The sequence below is a fragment of the Euleptes europaea genome, chromosome 6, assembly GCF_029931775.1.
Source record: "Euleptes europaea isolate rEulEur1 chromosome 6, rEulEur1.hap1, whole genome shotgun sequence".
NCBI lineage: Eukaryota > Metazoa > Chordata > Lepidosauria > Squamata > Sphaerodactylidae > Euleptes > Euleptes europaea.
The window spans coordinates 36,699,587-36,724,582 of NC_079317.1; the positions used below are offsets into that span (position 1 = coordinate 36,699,587).

A 24,996-nucleotide genomic window follows, 5' to 3' on the forward strand; every position below is an offset into this window, starting at 1 on the left:
CCTTGAAGAGGCCGGTTTTTAAATACTGTCAGATTTGGGCATCACAATGAGTTGGTTACCACGGTCTTAAAGACATTTCTATAAATTTCTATGCATCAAAACTATTCTATCACAATTGGTCATTCATGAGACTTTTTTCAGAAAGGATTGATCTATAAATGCTTATCCATTTCTATCGTCAAGAAAGACCATCCATCCAGCAAAACAAAATAGAAGTTTGGCAGCTTCCTACAGAACAAACTACATTACAATTTGGCACAGAGAACAGATGAACAACAGAAAAGATTCTGCAGAGTAAAGCGCTCTAAAAAAAATTAGGCAAAGGCCCAAGTCACTTCCTCTAGAGCAGTGGCTCCCAAACTTGGTGCTCTGCAAAACATCTCCTAGTGCTCCATGAAGAGATTGGAAAGAAAAATACTACTGTCATTCGGTTTAGTATATAGATGCTAGGTGAAAATTAGTGCTTCGTGACAAATTTCTCTCCTGTAAAGTGCTCCATGACTCAAAGTGGGGGAATGGGAGGCATGGAGAAGGTATTGTGAAAATGAATTTAACTTAGCAAATATCCAAGGATTCAAATTAATCTGAATGTATAGGTTTATATAAGCGAGTTATTATTAGTTTTTAAACGTTGAAATATATGACATAATCCTAGGATAAAGAATGATTTAAATTAGAAAATATATGCAAAGGGAAGTACTAAGAGTATAAATGGATAGAGGAGGATGGAGGGGAAGTCAATATTTTTCTTTTTTCTTTTCTTTTCTGACATTGATTAAATTAGTAATGTTTATATCTTTTTAAATCAATATAATACATATTGTTCTGATATTATTAAAAATAAAATAAAAACTTTTTTAAAAAAAAGACTCAAAAAGTTTGGGAATCACCGCTTTAGAAAAAGGCAAACACAAACAGAAGTGCTCAAATAGACATTACACCAGTTTCAATTAATTCTTTTTCAAAATAAGTACTAGAACAGGATCTAAATTCAAATAACTCTATTTTCCATGTCCAAATACCAATTTCCTTCTTGGGGAAAAACAATATTAATCATGGGTGATTCAAATGAGATCTCATCAATGAATTTTACAATTACATTAATATGTCCTTATCCCTACAAAAAAAAAAAATCAACGGTTGAAAAAAAATACTCAAAGCCCTCAGCAGATGACATTACTATTGTATTGAATTCCATTTATGCTGCCTTAGTTCATTCAATAATCAATTTCACCCTGTATAACTTGGTCATCCTTATATATATTACAAATGTCCATGACATGAGTTTGTCATTATACTCATTTCCCTCCTCAATGCCAATATTGAGTTCCTTGGTCCACAGAATACTTCCAGCTGGAAAGTCTTCCTTGGAAGAACTTTCCATCTAGCTTGTGACATAGTTATCATACTTACCATATTATATCATTCTATTTTATCCACATTAATAACTTCCCTGCATGGTGCTATATCACATATCTCATATTAATGGTCAAACATAGATAAACGGCTCCTTTTTCTGGTCAAGGCCCTATATCAAAATACTGGTATTAGGGTGCGGTGTAGCCCACAAGGTCACCTTACAAACTTGATCAAGACCAAAAAGGGTGTAAAGCAGGGATGCATACTTGCCCCACTGCTATTCAATTTTTATATAAATGATATTGATAATCACCTTAAGGATCCCCAGTTTCACTCCCCTAACACTGGTAATAGGCATATTTCCTTTCTCCTATATGCGGACTATCTGGCCCTATTTTCTAGAACACTCATGCCAGTGGGCATGAGGAGGGCCCTGAGAGCTTTAAATCTATACTGCAGAGAAAATCAGCTTGAAATCAATGTGGGTAAGACAAAAATCATGGTCTGTGACAGAAAACCAAAGAAACATAGGTGGGAAATTAATCAAAAAGAAATTGAGCAGGTCCTCAGAATAAATACCTAGGGGTGGTCTTCCAGGCCACACAATCAAAAACCTCGCATATTAACTTGATTGCCTTAATTGCTCAGAAATCCTCTGGATCAATTCAAAAATTCTTTTGGCAAAAAGGAGGGTGGCATATTCCAGCTGCAATTAAAATCTTTTGAGCCAAGCCACTTGCCCAAAGAACTTATGGTGCCCCTTGGAGCATTACTGGTAATACAGCCAGCCTGCAGAGAGTGCAATCTAAATTCCTCAGAAAAATCTTTCAGGCTCCGAATAACATGTAAAACGCAGCCCTGAGGATCGAGTCTGGGATGACCACAGTCCAGACCAGTCTCTGGATTATCACCTTCATGTTCTGGCTAAAGTTGTTAAACAAAAAAAAAGGGTTGATAACCCTGATATTAACAGACTTCTTTGTAGCACCCTGGCAGTTAGCTCTTAATAAAAAAATTGGGCCACTATGGGCTCTCTCGTCAGCTCCTCTTATCAATGATTCATGATTCGGCCAAATAACTTATTAAGACTAGAGTTTTTGAGGTAGAGAGGCCGCACAATCTGAATAAGATTCAGAATCCCCTCTTTAGAAAGGACCTGCTTATTAGGAACACCACTATGCCTTATCTGTCAGATATTACAAATCATGAATATCGTAGGGCTTTTATGCTCCTTCGATGTAATGCTCTTCCCTCTAAGTTTCTCAAAGGGATATATAATAAAAGGCCAATGGATGCACGAAAATGTATATGTAACCAGGACGCATTAGAAACCACTGAACACGTCCTATTTGAGTGCATGTTATATGATCATGTACGATCAGGCCCTGTGATTCCGTTAGTGGATTGTCCCAGACCTCTCAGAAAACGTCGTCTAGAGCTCCTTTTGTCAGACACAATACTAAATTTATCTGTTAGTATGGCTAGATTTGCCTGGCCAGCAACTAAAATAAGACAAAATGCACTTAAGGCTCTAGAATAACCAATCTATGACTAGAATCTCTACTGTTTTATGTATACTTTGGAGGATTTTATCCCTTTATTCCAGTTTTTAATCTCATCTACATCTTTATCTTTTGTATTATCAGTTCATAACTATTTAGGTATATATTAAATTAAATTTTTTTGGGATATTTGAAGTCTATGACTACAAATAAAGTCTGTTGTTGTTGTTATACTGGATCTGTGCAGAGGCTGAAATCAAGCTTATGCACTGTAGTGCCAGTGCTATCTGTGATCCTTATGCCTGGTATCAAGGGTTGGCAGGTCCCTCTTCACCACTGGTGGGAGGTTTTTGGGATGGAGCCTGAGGAGGGCGGAGCTTGGGGAAGGGAGGGACTTCAATGCCATAGGGTCCAATTGCCAAAGCGGCCATTTTTTCCAGGTGAACTGATCTCTATCGGCTGGAGATCAGTTGTAATAGCAGGAGATCTCCAGCTAGTACCTGAAGGTTGGCAACCCTACTTATGCCTGGTGTCCCAAACAGCAAGTAGCTCTTAGGCTCAAGCTGTGATAAACTAGTCAAGAGAAAACTACAGAAAGAAGAAGAGTTTGAGGAGCTAGTAACAATAGTACATATGCTTGTGATTGTGAAAAACAGGGCATGAATCGGAATCAATGCAATCAGCTCTTGGCAATTTAGGGTTTGCCAGATAGAAACCTGAAGACCCTGTTTGCCTCCTTAAAAGCTTGAGGCCATGCAAAGGTGGAGGAACGGACTGGAAGAAGTGCAAATGCATAGCAGCTGCAGAACTGTTAAAGAGGCAAGCAGGCAGGACCTCTGGGTTATGACCTGGCAGCCCCACTTAACATGCTTAAAGCACTATTTGAATTATCGTTAACTATTACAAACATTGGAAAATGCTCCTGGTGATGATAATATTACTAATACTGCTACTTCCAGTGATAGTATGTTGGAATTGCAGCAAAAATAGCAAGCCTATTTAAAAAATTTAAAATTAAAAAAATTAGTGATATTTTCTAATATGGAAAGTTTAAAAAAGCTTGACAATGCTACTTGGCCAGTGGAAACAATGCATATGTCAAAGTTGCTGTAATAATAGCATAAGCCTTCCACTGGCTCTTCTGTTGGAGGACAGTGAACACACAGTGAACACTCTTACTGAATCAGACCCTTGGTCCATCAAAGTCAGTATTTTCTACTCAGACCAGCAGCAGCTCTCCAGGTTTCAGGTAGAAGTCTTTCACATCCCCTACTTGCCTTGTCCTTTTAACTGGAGATGCCAGGGATTGAACCTTGGACCTTCTGCATGCCAAGCAGATGCTCTACCCCTTTTGCTAGCAGAACAAATCTGCAGGATCCAATCCCAAAAAAGAAGTTGAAATGTTTTTTTGTAGGTTGTGTGGATGCAAAAACAAAAACAAACCTTGGCACCAGGAAGCTAGGTGAAGTATGTATATATCACTTATCCTGCAGTTTATACACTGGTTACTGATTAGTTTCTGGATACAATTCATGGTACTGGTTCTCGCCTACCTTCGTGGTTTAGCACCCGCATATGTGCATGACTGCCTCCCCTGATATGCTCTGCTGAAGCACTTCTGTCCATCAGATCAAAGACTTCTGAATGTGTCACGCTACAACTGAGTAAGATCAACAGTTGTCTATACCCAAGGATTCTGTGTTGTGGTCCCAACTGGTGGAATGGCATGACTGACAAAAACAGGACGGATCCTACAACTCCTATCATTCCATATAATGTAAAACAGAACTGTTCAGGAGGCCATTTTTATGGAGTAAAGTTGCAGTTATCTGTAGAATTTAAGATAGTCTTCATTCTGGACAATATATTATAGTCTTCGTTATGTATATCAGGCTGGTGTTTTTTTTAAAACGTTCTTCTCTTATTTTGCAATCCAACTTTAACTCAGCTCTATCACTATGGTATGCCATAATAAATGTCACTGCACTGTTCTCCAGTTTTGCAATGTTGCTTTTTTAGTGTGTTCCCTAATTTTGTTAGTTCTACTTTTTTTTTACTGTTCCTACTGCATTGTTTTTAGTTGTACTTTGCCTTGAGCCTCAGTGAAAAAGGCTGGCAATCAATTAAGTAAATACATAAATAAATGGCAGCCCCAACTAACCTATAGACCTATGAGTAACATGGTAAGGTCATTACTTTCCAAGAATGGAAACAACCAAAGTTAGTAACAGAAATTTAAGACACAGAAGCAAGCTGTGTTTCTCAAGATGTAGATAGATCTTAAAGCACCCCCCAAGCTGTGAACTTGATCCTTTATGGGCAGTTTGGCATCATAAAAAATTGGGCCAGGACGATTTGCCAACACTACTGTCTACAACAAGGGGGGCATGAGCCAGCAATAGGAACATCAAATGCATCAAATGAACAACATTGGGAGGGGCTGTGGCTGAGTGGTAGAGCATCTGCTTGGCATGCAGAAGGTCCCAGGTTCAATCCCTGGCATCTCCAGTTAAAGGGACTAGGCAAGTAGGTGATGTGAGAGACCTCTGCCTGAGACCCTGGAGAGCCGCTGCCGGTCTGAGTAGACAATGCTGACTTTGATGAACCAAGGATCTGATTCAGTATAAGGCAGCTTCATGTGTTCAATGTCGTACCTTACTATACCTAGTGCAGGTCTAATGAACGGCTGACCATCACTAACAAGGGAAACACAGGATGGCACCAAGCTTAGTTCTTGGATTCTCAGAATGCGGAATGGCAACACAAACGAGTCTGGAACTGGATTATAGTGACATGTCACAGAGCCACTTTTTGTTTCTAACTGATTAACTGGTGGGCATTTTGTATCACAGAGGTATGTATGCTTAGTAGAAGAAGAAAAGAAGAAGAGTTGATTTTTATACCCTGCTTTTCTCTACCATAAGGAGTCAAAGTGGCTTACAATCACCTTCTCCCCCCATCCAGCAGGCATCTTGTGAAGTAGGTGGCATTGAGAGAGAGAGTTCAGAAAGAACTGTGACCAGCAGGCTTCATGTGGAGGAGTGGGAATCGAACCTGGTTCACCAGATTAGAGTCCACCACTCAGTTGGAAGGGTAGGGAATCAAAAATGGTTCTCCAGATTAGAGTCAGCCACTCTTAACCATTACACCATGCTGGCTTTCTAGATCTGGCAGGATGTCACCACATCTAGTTTATCCTTGTCAATTGGCGAATGTGTGTGTGCGTGCGTACTGTCAAGTCACAGCTGATTTATGGTGACTCCACATATTTGCTAAATATTGCATGCTTTTTCTGGTCATTTTTAAATAATGTGCAGGAATATGACTTCACAGGAATAAAAATTTTAAAATGCAGATTCTCAGGATACAAAATTTGATGCTATACAGAAACAGACTACTTAGAATCTTAAGAACTTACAGAGCTGCCTTGGTTCAGGACCCTATAACAGTTTTGAGTAGCTTGAGCTTTCCAGGATCTTGGGCAGAAGAAGAAAAGTTGGTTTTTATATGCCGACTTTCTCTACCACTAAAGGAAGAATCAAACCGGCTTACAATCAGCTTCCTTTCCTCTCCCTACAACAGACACCTTGTGAGGTAGGTGGGGCTGAGAGAGTGTGACTAGCCCAAGGTCATCCAGCAGGCTTCATGTGTAGGAGTGGGGAAACCAACTCGGTTCACCAGATTAGCCTCCACTGCTTGTGTGGAGTGGGGAATCAAACCCAGTTCTCCAGATTAGAGTCCACCGCTCCAAACCGATACTCTTAACCACTACACCACACTGGCTCTCTAGATAAGGGGTAGGGTCTTTCGCCATAGATAAGGGGTAGGGTCTTTCCCCATATCTGCTGTCTTAAGACCTTATAATACCAGGGGCTGTACTTATGATCTTCTGCATGCAAAGTATTTATTATACCACTTAGCCAGGACCTCATCCTCTTATTTATTAAAACATTTATATCCCGCCTTTCCGCTTGGTTCAAGGCTGCTCTTGAATTAACTTCCTTGTGTAGTAAATTCAGAGGCTAGGAATGCCATTTGCTTTGCTATAATTCTTCTCAGGGATCTCAGTCCAAGTTGTCATGAGGTTCTTGGCGCTGACCAACAGGGAAATGGAAGTAAAGTGACTATTTCCTAGGTACTCAGATTTTAAGGCAGTGCTGCACAACTTGTGACCCATGAATGGAAGCTTAATGGGGGAGGGGGTTCAATAAGCATCCTGCTTTTGCTGTCTTCTTTGGACTGAAGGTGGGGGGGCGTCAAGCACACAACAGGCCACAAAACATGACGGAAGAGCGGTGTGCAGTTTGACAAGCCCACTAGGCCTTCTTGAAAGAGACATAATGGACTTCTTCAACTCTTCACATGACCTGCCGTGGAAAGCCTAGGAACTTTGTCCAGAGACCATATCCCTCCATACTCACCTAGTGAGACATTGGAGGCCCTAGGTGCAATGACTGGAACTGCTGGTTGGAGAAGCGTTTGCTTGAGCCCGTTAATTAGCACAGTAACGGCGTCTGGGCTCCATTAGCCAGCCCATGTGGTAAGCGCCCCTCCCCATCCATCAGCCTTTCCCCCTAATGAGAGCTGGAAGAGGGACACTCACAAAACATTGCCTCAGAATAATATTCTGCTTTGTCCCTGCCGGTAACAAGAGCTGACAGGATCACTACGTCCATTTCTCTTCTAATTAGCACACTTCCAGCTCGGACTGAGCCAGCAGCCAGAGAAAAGAGATCGGACAACCGTACCGAATCACAAACACAAAGAGGCCCATTCCCCATAATTAGGTGAGACAATCCCTCAGTCTTTTCTCGGCTGGAGCTTGCCTGTAAGACTCTCGCTGTTTTGGTAAGTCCCGGCAACACAAGTTACACGTCTCCCCAGGACACTAATAAGCCCCTAATTGTCTTCCGCTTCACACGGCTCTTTCCATGGGTCTGACTTTGGAGAAAATTCTTCTAACAAGCAACAGCCAGTGCTGCCTGCCCCACAAACAGCAGTAAGACTCGCCACGAACTAAAAAGAGGGAGGTGGACAGGCAATGAGAAAACTACTGAGGCCTGCTTGCTGAATCATAAAGACCAAAGGGAAGGATGCCAGAAAGCCTGACATCAGCTAGTTATTTGCCAGGGGCAAAGTCTGTCCTTGACCCTGCCTATTCTTCCTCCAGTGGCCAAGCATAAGGCTACATTCCTCTTCCCCATGAGTTTCTTCCTCTGCTTTTCTTTTTCCCCTCTTCTTTTTATTACTGCGAATCAAATTATACTATTTGGGCTGTTTTCAGCAAGACATGCTTCCTTGAACAAATATTTGCCAAAGGATCCGCTTCCACAGTGACTCTGGAATTATATAGTACACCCCCCCCCCAAATCAGATACTGCAACTGGGCAAATTTTTATGAATCACACCACTGCATGCTATTTTGTGCGTTGTTGCTCTTTGTTAGAAGATCTAGGAATGAAAAATAGTGTCCCAGCTGGTTCATCGGTTCCATTTGAGTCATGGCAAAAATAAAGGGAGGAGAGTAAGTCTATAAAAGCAGTGACATGGACTGAGAGAACAATGGAATAACTGATAGTTATACAAGTATCCATACACAAGTACTTGGGTTTTCAAATGTGAACACAAGTACACCATGATGGGTAGCAGTGTTAATCTGTCAAGAGCAGTAGAAAAGAGCAAGAGTCCAGTAGCACCTTAAAGACTAACAAAATTTCTTCAGAAGTGAGCTGTAGCTCACGAAAGCTCATACCCTGCCAGAAAATTTGTTAGTCTTTAAGGTGCTACTGGACTCTTGCTCTTTTCTACAAGTACACCAGTTGTCAATGTGCTTCCAAGTTTTTCTTCTGCAGACATAGGGTTACCAACTTCAAGGAGAGGCCTGGAATTCTCCTGAAAATTACAACTGATTTCCATATTACAAAGACCAGTTTCCCTGTTGGAAATGGCATATTTAGAGGGCAGACTCTATGATGCACTATAGAATCTAGGAGAAATGAGAGGCATAGAGTGATATCACATCCTTGCTGAGACCCCTCCCTTTCCAAAACTTCACCACCCCCAGGTACTGTGCCCAACTCTTCAGAAATTTCCCAAGCCAAAGTTGGCAATCCTGGGCAGACATGCTAAAGTTTCAGAATTCCTCGCCACATGCCACATTTTGCTTCCCATATTTCTGTAATTACTTTTAATGCAATCACAATAGAGGCTAATCCTCAACTGACATTGGTTTAGCTGAAGGGACAGGGAGTAGAAGGGAATATACTGAACTGGGCAGCTGCAGAGACGTCTTTGCTGCTCTTAACAATATTGTTAATAAGGGGTTTGGAAGCAGAGCTTGATCTCTCCAGTAATGCAGGCACAGATAACCAAGAAGTCAATATTTTAAATCAGGAAATTGAAGAGTGGATGACCTTGCCTTACCAGTAGGAGTTATAGTGGGAAAAGGGGACTATTTTTTAAAGAAACTCCATACCATTTGCATCTATTTCAAACCAATTTGCAAAGTGTTCTCCTGAGCCAACATTGATAGTGCTGTTGGTCCCTCAGTTACTCACATATTCCTTGACACGATCTTGATTGGAAAGGGGAGCAAACAAGGAACAAAGAAATAAGACAACCCTATAGGAGGAAGTATACTATAAAACAAGAGCTCTCGACCTAGTTAAGACTACACGTTTCCAAGCCCAGAGATAGGAGAAAATCTGCATCTCTGATGAAGCCAAGTGACATGCCTGTCTGTGATAGGCTCAGTGCTTGGCTAGTCAGTCAGCTGGTAGGGAGTGAGGTGAAGCTCCACTTTTTTCCTGCCCCAATCAAGAACCTTTGGATTTTATCCCCAAGATTCAAGGAGCAATGAAATGCTAGGAAATTAATTAGCGATCCTCATTGTTGTGACCGCTAATGCAAGACAATTAGTAAAAACAAGCAGAGAAAATAGTTATTATTTTCTGAGTGGCATAAAACATCCAAAATGCTCAATTAATTAGCAGTTTTTAAAAAAGGACAGCTGGCTATGTAAAATACTTATAGTGCCCCTAGACGAGTTGGTGTTTCAAGCTGCAATCCTATGCACAGCTGCCTGGAATAAATCCCATTGAACGCAGCGGGCTGACTTTTGAGTAAACATGCACAGCACTGCATTATGAAGGATTTAAACAGGTGCATTATAGTGGATATGAAAATGAACGAGACCAGGTCGAGAATCTGTTAAAAACAACTTTGTGCAAAGGCTGGGAAGATGAGGCAACCAAGAACGGACTCTGGAGGCAAGGTAAATTAAGAATTTACCTCATATTGACCAATTAGGCATCAGCAATTTGTAACTTTGCCAATAATTTTCTACATTATGCAACTTTTGGGGGCCAACAAAGCAGAACACAAAAAGCCAGCAAGGCATGCATCTGGGTAACTGCAGTGGCGGAGCAGAGAAACCATTTATTCCTCACCTACCTATCCAGGCCCAGCAATGTCCCAAAAATGTAATACCTGGGCATTCATTAGAACCTAATTTTAAAACCACATGGCTTGTTCTGATTAACTTTTGCTTGAAAGAAGGGAGAGGGGAAAACATGTTATGTGACAATTCTTTTTGTCTTCAATGAAGTCTGTCCTTCTCCCCCCCCCCCCTTTAATCCCTGAAATTTTGCAGCCTGCTGGAGGAAAATGGTGAGTTAAGAGTCTTAGTATATTGGAATCACCCTCTGTTGTGCTTTCTCTTGGCAAGGTGTTTTTAACAAAGGCAGCAGGGAGTGCAGGAGTATCACTCACCAGGGAGCTATGGGACAGAAGTCAACAGACAGGTCAGGGGGTCAGCAACTTCTATAACTCATCAAAAAAACCCTTCATTCTATGTGAAACTTAATTGGCTGGAGTCCACTGCTCTGAACGTAGTGTTAAGTAAATGTTTTAGTCACTAGTATCGTTTCAGTTCAGAAACAGTCCAGCTTGTTACATTTGACATAGCCATTTCACTTTCTCTGGTATGGCTTTCGCATGGCTACATTTTTCTCCATAGGCCAAACCAAAATGAGCCTCAGTGATTTTGGGAGAGGACAATTTTGTGAGCCTTGCTGTAGAACACACAGAAGTCTTAGGATGCGGGAGACTCTGAACATATATAAATGTCTGGGGTCATATCTTGTAAAAACGTGTTAAATGTTTTTAAAATTTATTTATTTATTTGATTTTTATTCCGCCCTTCCCAACCGAAGTCAGGCTCAGGGCAGCTAACAACCAATAAAATACAGTTAAATAAATACCCTACACAAATGTATAGACTTAACATTTACATTCCTTAACAAACATTAAAAATTTAAAGACAGCGCCCTTATAAAACTAATACTAACAATAATGATGGGGAGGACAATCAGTGAGGGCAATGGAGAAGAAAGAAAGGGAGAAGGGAAGAAAAGGGAGGGAAAACAAGGGAAAAGAGACAGGGAGGACAGGAGCAGGGAGGGCACCTCGAGTGGAACCTTTGCTGTCCTCAACCATAAGCCCAGTAGAACATCTGAATCTTGCAGGCCCTCTGGATCTGAGCTAGGTCCTGCAGGGGCCTGGGTCTCATCCGACAGAGTATTTTTCTTTCCAATCTCTTCACAGAGCACTAGAAGATGTTTCGCGGAGCACCAAGTGCTCTGTGGAGCAGAGTTTGGGAACCGCTGGTTTAGAGTGATTAGGACTCATATTCCTCTCTGAGGGATCTCAAAATGTCAATGATTTGGCAATCAGCTGTGAGACTTTTGCAAGCCATTTTGCAGATAAAATCTTGTCACTCTGCCGACCACCCTACCAATGTTGATATAATGAGTGAACTGGAACACCCTTGGCAGTCTTCAGGTCCTGTATTGAACCAATTCAGCCGACTCTCCTGGACCAATGTTTACAGGATCATATTTATATTTAGTATATAGGTGCCAGGTGAAAATTAGTGCTCCATGATTAACGTCTCTCCTGAAAAGTGCGCCATGACTCCAAAGTTTGAGAACCGCTGCAACAATTGAGCAGGGAGTGAACTAGCGAATGCAATGGAGGCCGCATAAGTCTTCGCAGCCTTCACTGCCACCTCATATCATAAACGTCCTATAAGATGTTCTTGTAGCTTCATCACAAGTATGCCACCCAAACCCACTCTAGTCATCTTAGCTCCTGCTTTTCCATCCATAGCCCCATGGTATACCAAGGAGCTAACTTAGAGCGAGGGTGAAGAGGATGTTGGGGAGTGATCTTGTCGATGGCTTCAGAGATGGCAGTGCCAGTAATCTAGCAGCACATCTAATGAGTTGCTGGGAGCTATTGGATCCTGCAGAGCATTCTGAAAATCAATTGGATCCATGATTCTCTGCGGGACAGCATAAATCTGCTCACTACCTATGCGGAGGGGGCATGGGATTCCCAGACAGGCCTTCAGGGCAAAGTGGTCTGACCACAGCACTCCGTCTGAAGAAATCAGACACACATCCACACCCATACCAAAGATCAAATCCAGCGTGTAGCCTGCTTGATGTGTGGGACCTGAAACAACCTGGAGCTGTGCTGCCTGTGGAAGGGCACTTGTCCATTTGAATGGCACCTCCACACAATTCCAGCTAGCTTAGAAATGCAGCAGCAGCCAGTTTTTCTAAAACCAATCATGTGGCACCTGTCAAATGTGTTAATCAGGCCAACAGAGTTGCCCACTTAATTTAGACTGCCAGAAGTATAACAAGTCCAACAAAACACTCTTAGACGTCAGAGCACCAGTTTCTTCATTCATTCGTTCACTTCAATTTGTAATTCCATATTGTGAGAGGCTCCAAGGACTGGATCGGAGAAGGTGGCATGCTATCTCCTCAGATCTCAGAAGCTAAGCAGGGTCAGTACTTGGAAGGGAGACCACTAAGGAAGACTCCGCAGAGGAAGGTAATGGCAATCCACCTCTGCTTTTCACTTGCCTTGAAAGCCCCTTGTTGGAGTCGCCTAAGTCAGCTGCAACTTAATGGAACTTTCTTAACACACACACATATGGTCTGGATTAGATGGAAATGAGTCTGCCCTATAAATCTCCATGGAAAGGGTTTGCATAGCAGAGGAGTAGGAAGCAAGACTTCCTTCCCTTGTCATTCCAATTTGATTCACAGATAGAAAGCCCTGCACAGCTAATGTGACCACATGGATTGCAAAGAAACATGGGTGAAGGCAATCTGAGGTAATGAAGGTGGTTGAGGGCTTCACTGGGGTAAACCCAGCCAGGGCTCAGAAGGTTACAGGAAACCAGTACTAACTGTAGAGTGCTATTACAACGCACCTTTAGTTACTAGTTTTGAATTTGAAGAGTTACAGCCTTCTCACCAAAAAAACTGGTGGCCATGGAACAGCCTGGGTCAGTTGATACAAAAAGCCATCATTTAAAGTCTACAATATTGTGCATACTTGGACATGTGACTAAGATTCAATAGCATATGTAGCACTTTCTCATCTCCTCCTGTATGCTTTTCAAAGGAGTACATTCCAAACTGTGTGTCATCTAGCTGCACTTCTGAGAAGATCTAAAGCTTAACTCCAGCAAGGATAAGAGTCACCAGGTAACTTTACTCTTGAATCTTGTCTGGATTCAGTATAACTGATTCGTTATTACTTACTGGCATCCAAGCCCCAAATTCTGGCCAGACATCTTCAAGTCCACCAAGGTTGGATGAGAAGAAAGCATCAGTAAGCCCACAGCCTCATAAGAACAACAAAGTTTTATGACACAGAATCCAAGGAAAACATTTCTCCTTTGGGACCATCCTGTTAGGAACAGATAACCCAATAAAAACTGTCCCCCAAAGTCTGCCAGAATCTTCATTTGCATCACCAACACCTTGTGGTGTTCCCTGATACTATGGGCTGCTGCAAGACTTAATGGGATCAACAGGGTACACTTGAATGGAATACATTCCTCTTGTTGAAGGTCTCCTATTCTCCAAGCTTGTTAAGGTATGGAAATACACAGCTAAGGCATTCAATTAACTCTATCCTTTAGTGACACTGTGCAGCTATGATTACTGCATAATATTTAAAATCACATTAGATTGAATTAATTGCTAATTAAAACCAGGTATTTCTGCCTTATTGTGTTATTACAAAGCTACATTTTCATTGTGGGCCACTGGAGAAGGAAGAAGTCATCCTGAAGGAAGATAATTCTTTGTGCGCTCATCAGAGGAACTCTACCACTGGTTGAGCTTAAAAAACACTGTTATGAAGAACAATGGCAAAAGTTACAATCAAATACACTCTCTAAATGTGTGAAAGCAAAGTGAATTAAGTATAATGAAAGATGGGATCCACTTTGTCATCTTAGTTATCATTTTGGAGTTGACACAAGAGACGATTGAGGCTAAATTTCATAAATCTTGTAGAAAATATTAAGTGATTTAATTTTAAAGGGAACAGATCTTAACTTTGTTATAATATTTCTTTTCTATAATTTTGTGGAGGCACTTCTAAAGATGAAGCTTTTGGATGGTTCAAAGAGAATGCCTTAACTCCAGTATTTGAAAACAATTAGCTTAATTTAGCTCATACTAGTTCAGTCCCATTAAGTGTTTGAGGTAAAAAAAAACCCGCTCTGAAACAAAGCTAGTCCTCTCTCCATGGCAGTGACGAGAGAACTGAGGGAGGAGCGCTCCTCCCCTGTCATGTGACCATTGGGCGGGAAACCGGCTCGCTCTCGGCCTGGGCGAAGGGGAGGGGGAGCACTTCAGGTGCTCTGAAGCTTGTGAAAGCTTTCTAGCCAGTTCTCTGTGGCTGGCCTGCGCAGTTCCCATGCACTGAACAAACTTTCTCTCAGAGAATAAAAATTAAGACACAATGGCTTGGATCAACTGATATTTTCTGCAGATTGAATGGATATCCATTTGCAAAATGAGGCTTCTCTGCCTCCATCCTTCTGCTGCAACTCAGAATGTCTCCCAAACCCCTGCTTCTGGGGGACAGGAGACCTCCAGAAACAGCATGAGTAGGGAGTTGACTGTAGTGGAACAAAGGAATTAGCAAAAATTGCCCCCTATTCTGTCCATTCAAAACCTCTTATGTTCTTCCCCCTAAATTCTTTTCCCTATTTTCTTTTTTCTGTATCTCCGTATATCAAAAGCCTCTGGTGTGACCAAGCCACTTACTCTTCTGCTTGACTTCCATACTTTCCACTCTTCCCATACTGTATAATGCAGGTTTTGGTATTGTTCCATATGTATCACAAGGCAGACAGACATTAGCAAAGATACTTCGTTCAACACAGTTATCAACATTCAACAACTTAGAAATTTAGAAATGGGACTTGGATTTCCACTGAATTCACACATAGTTTTGGGAATAAATCTCATTGAACTCAGAGAGAATTACTTCTGAATTAACATGAACAGGAACAGACTACAAGACTCATTCCCATCATATTTACTAAGAAGGAAGCCTCAGAAAATTCAGTGGGATTTATGTTCAAGTGAACATTCACAGGATCAAATTGACAGTTAGTTAAAAGCGATTGATAAAATACAGGTAAGTGGCAGCTTCTGTATAGTAACATCACACTTTCCACATTTTACGGGACTGTTTTGAAAATGCACATTGCTTTATTTATTATATGAACACCAATCCAGAACAAACAGGTTACTTTTCAAGAGAATACAAATTATATAATCTATAAAAATACAATGCTAAAATACCTATGGATATAAAATATATAAATAACCCAAGATCACTACTGTACCTTACTGCCTTGGCCATGGAGGATAAATTTCCAAAACATTTGTTTTTTTAAATACAGAAGAGTAGTAACTAATCAAATTTGGGATTCATGCCTTGACCAATAATATGGACTTACCATGTGTTGCTTAACCTTTTCAGTTTCACAAACTTGTAGTGCATTTCAAGACTTTTTGAAATGCAAACACACAACACAGTCAAAGTGAATAATATCCCATGTATTTTAATACACGAAAGTTAAAGCAAAACTTTAAATATTTTATGTTGAAACAAAAGGGAATGAAAAATAAGTAGCTTTGCAACTTTGCAAAACTAAGAAACATTGCAAATCAAACAAATATAAGAATTTTAGTTCTTTTTAACGAGAAATAAAAAACTAGGCAGTCACATACATGCACGCCTTATCTATTCATCTGCTCAACTGTTCCTCCTTTTTAAAAAAAAAAAAATTTCTCCTGCTTTTAATTTTTGTTTGCTTTTCACAATCACTTGCAGTCTTGCTCTCACATCAGCCTAGATGTGATCTTTTCACATGTAAGTCCCAGTCTTGGAAAAATGTGACCATGTGAAAAACTTAATCTGCTTCAATATGGCAGACTTGGCCGAACTATTTATGCTTAATATAACAAAGGCCTCTGCTGTACTTAGGTTGACAAATACATAAAGATTTAAAGGCAGAAACACATAATTTGACAGAATTAAAAACTGCTCTACAACATAGATTTTTCACCCACGTGTTAAATAAAGTGCCTGAACAGCGAATCACTGAAATTTGTGTGTATGTGTGTGTGAGAGAGAGGTTCTGCCCAAAAACCTATATTTAAATGCTTTTTTTTCTGAGCCACAAGGAAATGGCATCATAGTTTTTACAGGCTACAGTTCAACAATCGTCAAACTCTTGTTTAATTATATTACAATGGGAGTGATTTAAGCATATGTATAAATTTCCCATTAAAATTAATGGGACTTAAAGGTGCTTATGATTGGCTGTACTGTAATTTTTAGTATTATGACTTCTTCTGGAGAAAGGAATCTGAAAGCAAAGCTCTGCTGTGCTACTTGTGAATAAGCAATTGTAAGTGTGGCCCCCTCCCTAACCAGGAGATACAAACTACATAAATTATTATTGTTCTCTTGCCAAAGAAGCCAATTTTGCTGAATTTGCTTTCTAGAGTTGTAAAAACAATGTAAAGGCAATGTAAATTCCATTTTGGAAAGATTTTAATTTCAACTTGTCTTACTTCTTCAGGTAGAGACTGATACCAAACTAGACTTAAACAGGACAAACTGATAAAGCTGAGCGTATAGCTCAGGTTTCTTTATTTTACAGGATGTGAGGCAAGATACCTTCTGGTTCACCAACCCACTTATCAATACTATGGCAGTCAAGGACTAAACAGAAATAAAGTTCAGGGTTGATAGATGGCTCCCTGTGCCAACCAGTACCTGAAGCAATGAAACCCATGTGAGGAAAAGAATGGTAACAAACAACATCTTTTCTGTGATGTTTGCAAATTCTTATTAGCCACAGACAATGCTCACTTGTGAGAAAGCCCGCCTGCCCTAGGATTAGCCAATGCAATGTTTTCTTAAATAATGTATACATAAATATATATAATTTTATATTGTTTTAAATCCAGCGATCAATTAGTTCTTCCAGCATGGCAGTTACACAAAAGATGTTCTAATCCTAAAAAGAGTAGAGAAAGGGACACACACAAGAGCCATGCACACAATGACTCAGAGGCACATGGTGATACCATCAAAGAATCTTACTTTAAATATCAGGTATTGCAGATGCATAAGACCATCACTCTGATGAAATTGTGTTAAACAAAATCAACTTCTTTTGGCAGAATGCTCAGGAGCAGATAAAGGCCAGGGCCCCACTGAGGGATCTGGTGTCAGTGCTTGCCAAATTAGTGCTTCTCATCACAAAAAGGACCAACAGACAGGGGAGCATTTCAGTAAGCTAAAGTCAGCCAGTTGCCTTTCAGTTCCAGCAGATGTAGAATTCCGGTAGTTTTCCATTAGTCAGGTGTATTTCTGTGCATACTCCCCTTTCACCTACTTTTTTGGTTTTTCCAGGATGTTCAGGAATTTCCCTCTGGTCATTTCTCTAGCTGAAATCAGAAGGGGGAGAAAAAAAACACTATAAAAGCGGTAAAGTGGGATACATTTTAAACATTTAACCTCATTTGTGAAATTCATATAAAATGACTGTCTGATGCCAAGCGGTAGCAGAAAAGATATAAATGAAGCAATAAATTTGTGCGGCACTTTAGAGTTCCTAGAAGCCCAGAAATGCAGGCCAAACACTGAGACCATCAAAGCTCAGCCATAATATCCACAAGCTGTCTCATTTCATACTGTACCCGCGTCCTTTATTCCTACTGCAGAATAATACTGGGGAATCACTTTAAGAGCTCTTTCAGGTTTTCTATTATATCTATCTATGAATAGAATAACCTAGAGTGCCATTGCTCCTCTTCAGGGCATCTCTTCCTGGATGCTATAACCCTTCAGAGATTATGGACCTCTGTCTCCCTCCATTTCAAGATTACTTGTCCCTGGATGCTTATGATCTTAAACATAAATGAGACAGCGTTTTCATTCCCCCTTGGCAGTGATGCTCCCTGGATGCTATAATATAATGGGGGTTTATATTCCCTCAGTGTAGCTCATCTATGGATGGTGTGTTAAAGTAAAGTTTATAGAGCTCTGCTCTACGCCCTTGCAGTGTATTGTCATTCTCTGAATGTTTAATACAGCAAGGCAGGGCTTATATGTTTCTGTCTACATCATCAATCTCTGGGTAGAGCACTGCAGGGTTTTAGATAGCTACTTTCCTGCAGAAGTATTTCTGACTTGTAAGTCCGATGATTCTAGTGAAGGTACCCCAGTGTTTCGTATTTCAAGGAAATATAAACTTCTTAAGGAGAACTCTTTGACCAATTTCCTTGTTATGTGGTCTCCTCATGTTTATGTAATGAGTAAAATGGCCAGCAATAGGGGGGATGGGGGCTAATATACTGCAAAAATCCCTGCGTGTACAACTCCTTGTGGGATTCCCACCAGCAATGCCCACACAACTCTCTGGCAGGGGGAATAAATATTACTCCAAGTGCACAGGTTTACTTTTTGCTACATGCGTTAACAGAAACTGTTTGGACATGCAGGGCTGCAACACTTTGTTAATGATCAGGGTTGCCTTTGAATTAATAAAAATGTTTTATATAAATTAATCTAATCCATTAATCTTGCAATTAAAAAAAACAGTTAATACAACTAATAAAAACACCGTAGGGAATGCACACAGGATTGCAGAACCACAGCTCAGTGAGAGTCATGCTTTACATGCAGGAGGTTCCAGGTTCAGTTCCTGGCATCTCTAGCTAAAGGATCTCAGATAACAGAACTAGAAAAGAGTCTTCTCTGCCTGAGACCCTGGAGGACAGTTGCCAGTCACAGGCAACGTTATGGAAATAGATGGACCAGTAGGTTCACCCAGTATAGGGCAGCTTCAAACATCTATATCTCATTTTCTAAAATAATATGTGTTATGAAATGTATGTTCATCATCTAAGAACAAAAAGGCTTTTGAAATCCGTGATGCTTAAAAACACTATACTTGGGCTACGTCATGCCCAAATAACCCCTCTCTTCAGAACTCCTCTCTGATACATATACAAATCTAATCTTTTGAGCAAGTGATTAAAACTCATATTATTAATCAATTAAGATTTCTTTAATCGACATCTTTATTTAGAGAAAGTAAAGGAGTGCCGCCTCTGTGAATGATGGTTCTGTGAACTTAGGCAGATTAAGGGAGGGAGAGAAGGGTTGTGCCAGTGTTTGGCTCGTGTCCCTTTCTTACATGCCCAGGGTAATGCCGATCACCACCTGGGGGTTAAGAAGCAACTTTCCTCCAGGCCAGATTGGCTAGGGATCCTGGAAGGTTTTTTGCCATCTTCTGGGGGTGCAGGGGGGAGGTAGTTGTGAATTTCCTGCATTGGGCAGGGGGTTGGACTAGATGACCTTGGTGGCTGTGATGGACAGGGCCTCTCAGAGGATGACAGAGGCCCAGGTCACTTGCATTTTTGAGGCCCTCCCGGTGGTGGGCGCCTGGCTGTGTCAACCACTGCCACCAGAGCAGCACATTAATGCACAGGGTTCAGAGCAGCACATTAATGCACAGGCGGTGCAGCCTGGTGATGGGACACAAGTTTAAAGCTGTATGATGAACATCTTCCTTCAGTCAGTCAGCGCATCCTTGTGATTGTATGAGTAATGTTCATTTGGAGATAGCATCTAAGTCTAAATTTGAGGCTCTCTGTGAATGTGAGGCCCAGGCCAAATAGCCCTGCTGTGATGGGCCCTAGTGATGGATGCACAGCATGTACCGAACGCTCAAAGCATGAGAACAAACTTTGGTTTGGGTGAAATATTATGTGTTACTTTTGTGTTCACAAACTCTGGAGCCTAGAGAAGAGCAGGTACTGGAAAGAAGACAGAGAACACTGGGATCCCTGTAACCACAGTTTGTCATGTTTAGTGTTTGCAGGATCTGATGACACTAAGCACAGAAGGGGTACTGAAGATAAACATTCCCCCCACTTCCCACAGATGCTTTCCATAGGTCAGAAAATGTGCACAGGTGGCTTGATAAATTCTCAGCAGAAAGCTATTGAAATCTGTCCTTCAGTGTTACTCCTCTGAAGATGCCTGCCACAGCTGCTGGCGAAACGTCAGGAAAGAAAATACCAAGACCACGGTCACACAGCCCGGATAACCTACAAGAACCTCTCAACAGAAAACTCCAAATAGAACAAGATCCACGACGTGATATCTCAGTTCTGTGAAGAGCTGCAGGAAGACCTCCACAAATTGGGTGAGTGGGCAACAATGTGGTAAATGAAGTTCAATGTAGGTAAGTGTAAGGTGATGCATGCTGGAACAAAAAATCCAAACTTTAAGTATACGCTAATGAAACAATATAGTTAGAAAGTGGTCATATGATTGACCACATTCAGATTCCATTTTATTGCACCACCTCAGCCTTTAAATACATGGGTTTAGTGATGACCAATACAGTTACACTAGGGAAAAGGGAGATCCAAAGCTATCACATGACCAATTCATAATATGCCCAGGAGAGGAAAAAGTCAAATCACATCCACTCAGCTTACACTTTATTGTCTGAAAATGGTTATGTAAATTGGCCCTTGCTATGTCAACTGAAACAAGCAAGTACTTTAATAGCTGTATCCTCCAAATATTCTCGTGATGGGAGACAGAATTGCACATATCTGTGAAGTTCAGAGGCTATAAAAAGTAGATTTTTCAGTAAAAAGATACAGATGATACAAAGCAGTCATTTTATTCAGTCAATTCGTGGGTAAAAAACTCCCCTTCAAAACATAATCACTGGAAGTTTGAGGTTCTAGAAATTTCATGTCGAATCAAATCCCACGCCCTATTCTTGCTGAAGTTATGTCAAACTGCAGCATTATCAGCTGATGGAGTGGAAGTTTTCCACAGCACCAGTCCCATATACGAGATATACGAATGTGTGACAACTATGTGCCCCTGAAGAGGGCTGCACCCTATAAATCAGACTGCAAGCACTGACTAGTTCTGCGCTCCAAGTGAAATTACTGTGAGTTGGGGGCTGCTCCAGAGCACGTGCCCTCCTGTTCGCTTGTCATCGGAGATGTTAACATTTCTGATTAATTCACAGACCTCTCATTTTATTCTTCATTCCTTTATCCTTGCTATCCTGCTCGGCTACAGCTTAAAGATTCTTACCGACCTGCTACAATAATCACCACCCGCTCACCCTTCCCCCCCCCACCTGGTGAAATTGTTTAGTGATGCCAACCATGCTTTTAATTTGCAAGACATCAGACACAGAGGTAATTTATACCAACATCTGTTCATTTCTGACTTCTGAAACAAACTCGCACATGCTGCTACGAAATCCCATTAGGAGCAGGAGACAGCCTTCTGCTATTCTGTATTCCTCTTCTCCACACACACTAAGGAGGCAACTAGGCTCTAAATTTTAAAAGGTACGATACAAAACTGAGGGAAGGTCTTGATAGCTATCAAAATAAGGCTACCGTAATCTACAAGTGCCAGCCAAATTGCAAAGAGAAATTTCTGATTTTTCCTATCTATTTTTCTTGCATGTTGCTGCTGTTTCTCTGATCTACATACACAAGAATCCTAGGATGGTATATTCCTGATAATGAGTAGAAAATTCAGATTCGACAGAACTCGATTCCAGCCTTTCTGGTATTTCTTCATTCATAGTCCATTCGTCCCCTGAATATGGCTGAGACAACCACCCCCCGCAGATCTCTACTGGTAAATGTTCTTTTGTTGTACCTCATGAGGAATTTTGTTCTAGGAGTCTCAAAATTGTTTTGGTACAGATGCAAACAAGAGGATAAAGAAACTGCCACCTACAACCTAGATGAAATTGTTGCCATTAAAAAACACAATAATAGCTGTCATCGCTGGCTACCCAGGGGAACAAGGGGAGCCAGTCACTTAGTGCATAGAGGTGGGTCTTCTAATAACTGATTAAACCAAATTGTATTGAAACCCTTGGGAATATTTTTAAATGGTTGCTTAATCCAAAGGACTTGCCTCTTGGAGGTGGGGCCTCAGTGCAGATTTCATTACACTAGCAAACAACCACAAAAATCTGTGCAGCACAGAACACAAACATGAACAGCCGTGTCAGGGCAAAATTTACTATCTATCCTATGCAGTGCATCTATCACCACAATAGAAAATCAACAATAGCTACGACTGCAATAGCTCAGTTACAAATTAATCTCCTCAGTTAGATGGGGAAGTGGGGGCACTGAAGACCACGGAAAATACCAATTTAGGATGTAATCGGCCTAGGTTACAATAAAAGCTGAGTATTTGAACAAATCCACCCTTGCCCAGGAACAGACATTGGGCTGCTATAAATAACAAGAGGCCCCAAACCAGGAATTAAATTCCCCCCCTCATAATAGAGGGATCTCATACCAGGTAGTGAAGACAGGAGGCAGAAGCCAAAACGAAAGCTTAATTTTCCAGTTGCTGGGAGGGTGGAGCACAGTTTAATATAATCTCCTCTTTGGAACTTCAATCCCTCAATCCTGTATTTAGCCTTGTTGCCTTGGTCTTCCTTCCCACTACAAGTGTCCCCAAACTGCCTCCTGCAGTAAATTTTGTGGCTGCTGGTTGAAGAGATTCAGTAGTACAGATTGATTTCTTGCAAGTGAGGAGATGAGGGATTACCAAAAGCAGCCCTGGTTAACAAGATTGGGTACAGAATCTCTTGCGAGAGCAGCCCACTCTGCCAGCATTTTGCATCCTTTCACTATGACATATGGGTTTCATTACACAAAGATTTTCCCGATTTTAACTTTGAGGAGATTACATTAGAAACTCAGGGCTATCTTTACATCTGTAGCAATTTAAAGGTTAAGTAACATTTTTAATCAAATGACAAAGACTCACAATGTTTGGCCTTCAGTCCAAAGTGGAAACTGTGGCTCCGGATGTTCCTTCCAAGGGCAATTTAATTAGAAAAGAACACTCAGCTTGAGACTGGGGCTCTACTCTCATTGGTCCCCAACATCTTGTAAAAAGCCTTCTCATGCATATGGTAACACAGCACCATACTGTGTCATCAGGTCTGGATAGTCAGGAAATAATAGAGGATTTACTCTGATAAAACCAGTAATGAAAGCAGTGACTTACACTTATGTAAGCAGCTGTTACCCTGAAGGATCCCAAAGAAACAAAGTTATTTATGTACAATGATGCCCATCATGTTCACATAATATAATTAAACCATAGCAATATTAATAAACACATACACACAAACACTGATCATCCAAATGCTAGATATTCATGGAGCAGAATGTCCAAGCGACTTTGATATTTCTATTATATATGCATTAAGAATGAGACTTTAAAAACACCCAGTAGATCTTAATCTGATCTTCTACCTTGTATCTGAAACATCCAACAGATGCTTCTCCAACCATTTCTTGAAAATCTCTAATAACAAGGATAACAAATTGATAACAAACCTCCAATTTCCTTACTGCAGCCTTATTCCTCCATTGCCAAAAACCTCTTATGCTCAGGAAATCTGTCCAAATAGATAATCTCACAGTACTTTCAGGTATCAGCCTTTCCCAGATGGGGATGCATTCCTTTTGACAGAGCGTATACAGTTGGAGAGAGGGTCATTAGATCCATTTTGGAAGCTTGGTTCTCATCTTGTCCCGCGCCCAGGCTAGTCCCGGGCGCGGGACTGCCCGGGGGCGCACTTACCGGGCAGGAGGAGGCGAAGCGGATGGGGAAAAGGGGGCAGGGCCGACAGTGCCACAGCCCGCGGGAGCCCCGGGAGAACTGCCGGCCTGGCCGGGAGGGCTGGGGCCGAGCGACTTGGCAACGCCGCCCGGTATTGGCAGGGTTTGCGGGGCGACGCCTCCGCCGGCCCAGGCACTGGGGCGAAGTCCCTCGGCAGAGGAGGAGCCGGGCGGGGAAGGGCCGGAGGGGCGAAGGGACTGGAGCGGGAGCGGCAGAGCACGAGCCGCCGATCAGCTGGGGCGGGGCCGCAGCCCTCCTGAGGGGGAGGGCGGATGGACGGAGCTGCCAGGGGCTGATTGGTGGAGCCCCTGTCAGACAGGAGGGGAGGTGGGAAAGGGGTGGAACCCCGGAGGGCCTGGCTGGCTATATGACGGGGAGGGGGTGGAAGGCCAGGGAGGAAGCGGTGCCGGGCGTCCCTGGAGCTGGTGTGGCTCAGAGGAGCAGGAACGGACCGTGGGCTGAAGAGGAGGAAAGAAAATCCTCTCAGGAGGCACATTCTGAGGCCAAAGGAAGCCCTCTCCAAGTCAAGCCGGCCAGGCCGCGGGGCTAAGAGGCGGGGCCCAAGGGGACGGATCCTCACACATCTGTAGTACACAGTGCTGTTAACCACAACTTTGGTTGGTTTGCCAATTATGTCCTTGGAAATGGTCATTGTCATCTAGACTCTGATTACACTTACATTAGACTACTGCAATGTGCTTTACATGGAGTTGCCTTTGAAGATGATTTGGAAACTTCTCTTGGTCCAAAACATGCTGGTGAGGCTGGCTGAGTATAATACATCTCACTAGCTCTAAAAAACTTAACTGATGTACACTAGACACAACACAAAGTGCTGGTTCTTATAATTAAAGCCCTATATGGTTTACATATTATAAAGAATTTCCCAAGGATAAGAGCGTTTTGCCAGTAGAACAAATTGCTTCAGGGAGTGTGCTCTCCTTTGATAGAGATTTTTAAGAGACTGGACAGCCATTTGCTAGGGATGCTGTTCTTTACCAGGCAGCACATTGGATGAAAC

At 41.7% G+C, this 24,996-nt stretch overlaps 1 protein-coding gene across 1 annotated transcript in view; it reads right to left on the reverse strand.

Annotated features, from left to right (window-relative positions):
- Positions 1 to 17,574: 17,574 nt before the first annotated feature.
- LIN52 (lin-52 DREAM MuvB core complex component) overlaps positions 17,575 to 24,996 on the reverse strand; it is a 55,302-nt gene continuing 47,880 nt past the window's right edge. The window contains exon 6 of the mRNA XM_056851092.1: positions 17,575 to 17,710. Within this exon, the coding sequence (XP_056707070.1) occupies positions 17,655 to 17,710 (56 nt within the window). The 3' untranslated portion in view covers positions 17,575 to 17,654. The remainder of the gene's footprint in view (positions 17,711 to 24,996) is intronic.